The sequence below is a fragment of the Citrus clementina genome, unplaced genomic scaffold (assembly GCF_000493195.1).
Source record: "Citrus clementina cultivar Clemenules unplaced genomic scaffold, Citrus_clementina_v1.0 scaffold_1, whole genome shotgun sequence".
NCBI lineage: Eukaryota > Viridiplantae > Streptophyta > Magnoliopsida > Sapindales > Rutaceae > Citrus > Citrus x clementina.
In genome coordinates this window covers 20,224,627-20,228,888 of record NW_006263303.1, presented here as the reverse complement: position 1 = coordinate 20,228,888, position 4,262 = coordinate 20,224,627, and the positions used below count along the sequence as shown (strand labels likewise).

The window sequence follows — 4,262 nt, the reverse complement described above, 5'->3', positions numbered from 1 at the left end:
ATAAAAATTAACTAAGGATTTTATAACAGTTTGTTACAATTTAACTTATTCTAATTTTGATTTTAAAACAAAATAAACACATAAATAGTAATACAACTCATTCTAATTATAATTCCTGCAGTTCAAGTAAATAAATTATTCTGATTCCAATTCCTCATTTTGATTGTAGCTATTCTGATTGTAACTCATTATATTTCCAGCTAAATTTGATTCTTGTTTTGTGAATGCATTATAAAATTCATAATACTTATGAATAAATTGTAAATTATATAGAGTGGTCTAATTAAATATAAAGTGGTTTACAATTTTATAGTAAAATGTAAATAATACTTATGAAGAATTGAAATCGTAATAATTTAGCTGCTTGAATTGCAGAAATAATAATTAGAATGAGTTGCATTACTATTTATGTGTTTACTTTGTCTTAGAATCAAAATCGAGTTAAATTTATATGATAGGCGTATAAAAAATAGTTGATCAGTAACGCATGCATGCCGCACATTTTACATAATTACAACATGGATTATAACCTTTTCACCGGTGAGATATTGCTGTCCCTTCAATTTAAAATTAATTTCCTACGCAACTCCAATTATCAGAATCTCCTATAAATACCAAAGCTCAGACAAGTCCTTGAAACACACCAAGCCCAAAGGAATTATATCATCATTTAGCTAGCTAGGCCTAATTAACCAGAGAATAAGATAATGGCACTTCAAGATTCAGAAGTTCCTTCTTCCATTCTGAATGCTACAGCCGGCAACCGTCCCACAGCTAGTTATCATCCCACCCTCTGGGGGGAAAAATTCCTTGACTATTCTTCTGTTGACGACTCTGTGGTAATTAATAATGTTCATATTCTAGTACTTTCTTGGCGTGTATTTTCATAGCAAAAGTATCTAACTTCCACTTTTCTCAATGAACTTGTCAACTTTCTCTCTTGCGTATGTAGGCAATGGATCCCACAATTGATCAAGACGAATTTGAAGCACTTAAGCAAAAAATAAAGAACATGTTAATCTCACCAACCGACAAGTCTTTTCAAAAATTGAGCTTGATTGATGCCGTCCAACGCTTAGGAGTGGCTTACCATTTTGAGAGGGAGATAGAAGATGAACTAGAAAAACTATCTCCTGATGAGTATGATGGCAACGATGTACACTCCGTTGCTCTTCGATTTCGGTTACTCAGACAACAAGGATATCGCATATCATGCGGTAATAAAATCTTTATCATAGCTTATAACTCTTCTTTAATCTCTATGTATTTCAGACCAAAACATTTATATAGTATATTTGTCTCTATTAAAAATCTAACTAATTATTCTTTACTTTTCAATTGTTATCCATGTCAGTTTTACATTAAAAAAAAAGAATTTAATCTTAAAAGGTAAGATCCAACATTTTAAAAAAGTTCTGAAAATTCAAAAAGACTAATTGACCAATTGGCTAAACAAATCTAGAGACTAGCTAAATGGGAGTTTGCCCTTTTATACATATCGCTACCTGAACTATATGGTTTAAATCAATTTAGACCATTATGTGAGATTGATATCAGTCGAATTACTCTTTGAATGGGAAAGCAGATATTTTTGGCGGTTTCAAAGATGATCGAGGAAAGTTCAAGGTATCCTTAATTAATGATGTGACCGGCATGCTAAATTTGTATGAGGCTGCACATCTTCGCATTCGCGGGGAAGATATCCTGGATGAAGCCCTAGCTTTCACTACTTCTCACCTGGAATCAATGGTTACTCAAGTAAGCCCTCAGCTTTCTGATGAAATACTTCATGCGTTGAATAGGCCAATCCGCAGAGGCTTACCAAGGCTGGAGGCAGTCTATTACATCGATCTCTACTCACGAGATGATTCAAAGGATAAAGCAATATTACTAAAGTTTGCAAAACTAGATTTTTGCATGCTTCAAGTAATTCACCGCAAGGAGTTAAGTATCATCACAGAGTAAGTTCAAATTTTTTAGGCGATAACTTCAAATTTAACTGAATAAATATTGATGACTAGACTGACACTATTTGAATTTTTAGGTGGTGGAAAAATTTAGATGTTGAAATAAATCTGCCATATGCTAGAAACAGAGTTGTAGAATGCTATTTTTGGGCAATGGGAGTGTATTTTGAGCCTCGATACTCCTTTGCAAGAAAGATATTTTCCAAAGTAATTGCAATGGCATCCATTTTAGATGATACCTACGACGCCTATGGCACACTTGAAGAACTTGAGCTCTTTACAAATGCTATCAAAAGGTCAAGTTCACGAAATCTACTCAACACTTTCAGCTCAATTAATTCTATGTATTTTTAGTTAAAATTAAATTTCCTATTTGTATTTTCTAAGATGGGAGGTTTTGTCACTTGATTTTCAGGTGGGATATTAGCAATATAGATGTACTTCCGAAGTACATGAAACTGATTTATCAAGGACTCTTGGATGTTTTTGGCGAAGCTGAGGAGCAAATCTCAAAGGAAGGACGGACATATTGCATGTCATATGTCATAAAAGCGGTAAACCACCTCTCTCTCTCTCTCTCTCTCTCTCTCTCTCTCTCTCTCTCTCTCTCTCTCTCTCTCTATATATATATATATATATAACTGCTTTTGGGGCTGGTGCCAAAAATGGCTTTCTAGCTTGCACTTATTACTATTAAAGTTATAATATTTGTTTACCAGGTGAACAAAGTAGTCCAAGCCTACTTTGAGGAAGCCAAGTGGTGCAGTGAAGGTTATTTTCCAAAAGTGGAGGAGTATATGCAAGTTTCACTTGTGACAACTTGCTATCATATGCTGGCAACGGCTTCTTTTCTTGGCATGGGAAAGATTGCTGATAAGCAGGCCTTTGAATGGATCTCCAATTACCTTAAAATTGTGAAAGCCTCCCAAGTTATTTGCAGACTTATGGATGATATAGTGTCTCATGAGGTACAGTATATATTAATATTGATGCATGGTTATAAATTCATCGTCTTATTATTATTATTGTTAACTTCTGTGTTTGTAGTTTGAACAAAAAAGAAAGCATGTTGCCTCGGGTATTGAATGTTACATGAAGCAGCATGGCGTCTCTGATGAAGAGGTAATTAAAGTATTCCGCAAAGAAATATCAAATGGATGGAAAGATATAAATGAAGGATTCCTGAAACCAACAGAAGTGGCAATGCCTCTCCTTGAGCGCATTCTCAATCTTGCACGGGTGATGGATGTTATTTACAAGGATGATGATGGCTACACCAACTCTTATGTGATCAAAGACTACATCACCACATTGCTTGAGAAGCCTGTTCCCTTTTGAGTAGTTTCTGCGATGCAGATTACATCCTATATAAACTACTAGTGTTGTCTTTTGGAATAAGCTCTGGCATTTGTTCCTCGATCAAAGTACTTTTGTGCTTTTGTCACAATTATCAAATTCTGCCTTATAATTAATAATGAAAGGTTTACTTGTATTCCTGTACTACAATTTATAAAGTTTTCCCTGCATATTTTCATTGATTTGCACCATAACACTGTAAATCTTACCAGTTACCACACTGGATTTCAACATCTACCAAATATATGTTCTTAATGGTATCTCCCATTTAATTTCGGTTATCACTTATACCAAGGTTCTTGACCCTCCAGAATCCAAAAATAACATTCTTTCACTCATTCGGAAATGCGAAAATACTAAAATGACCATTTTTCCCTTAAATCTATTGCTGATAATTTTTTACACCAGGTTTTGACAAACCTTAATAAATTGGGCGTTTCAACTAGTAAAATTAATATTTTATCATCCAATAGATACATGGCACATCAATTACGACTCCAATTGAGTCTCTTAACTATATTAATAATTTAATAATGGAACAGGTCAAATAATATGTATAGGCATTAACAATAAGGATAGACATAATTTTAAAGAATGCGCATATATTTTTTGTAACATACAAATAATTATTACTATATGGAGACAAGTTCCTTAAGATGAGATCTAAAAAAATTATAATTTATTATAATATAAAATTTTATTTTTATTTATAAGTAGCCTAAGATTTTTATAACTAGAGATGGTTTACCAAAGGTGTATGTTGACCAACTTGAAACCTCTTTAGTATGGAAATAATTGAACTACCTAAAATTTCTTCTGTTTCCCAACCGTTGTGGATTGAGTCCGTATGCATAATTCAACATAATTAATTTAGTATATCTCATAAAAAATTCCTTGGAGATTATAATTTCGCCCGTCAATCTTGACTTAATTTCTCTT

At 33.2% G+C, this 4,262-nt stretch overlaps 1 protein-coding gene across 1 annotated transcript; it reads left to right on the top strand.

Annotated features, from left to right (window-relative positions):
* The first annotated feature begins 707 nt into the window (after positions 1 to 707).
* Positions 708 to 3,305, top strand: LOC112095865 (alpha-copaene synthase-like). The gene is made up of 7 exons (XM_024178435.1): positions 708 to 839; positions 953 to 1,217; positions 1,586 to 1,961; positions 2,045 to 2,263; positions 2,383 to 2,521; positions 2,687 to 2,935; positions 3,015 to 3,305. Exons 1-7 carry the CDS (start codon positions 708 to 710, stop codon positions 3,303 to 3,305), a joined length of 1,671 nt encoding a protein of 556 aa, XP_024034203.1.
* Positions 3,306 to 4,262: the final 957 nt, after the last annotated feature.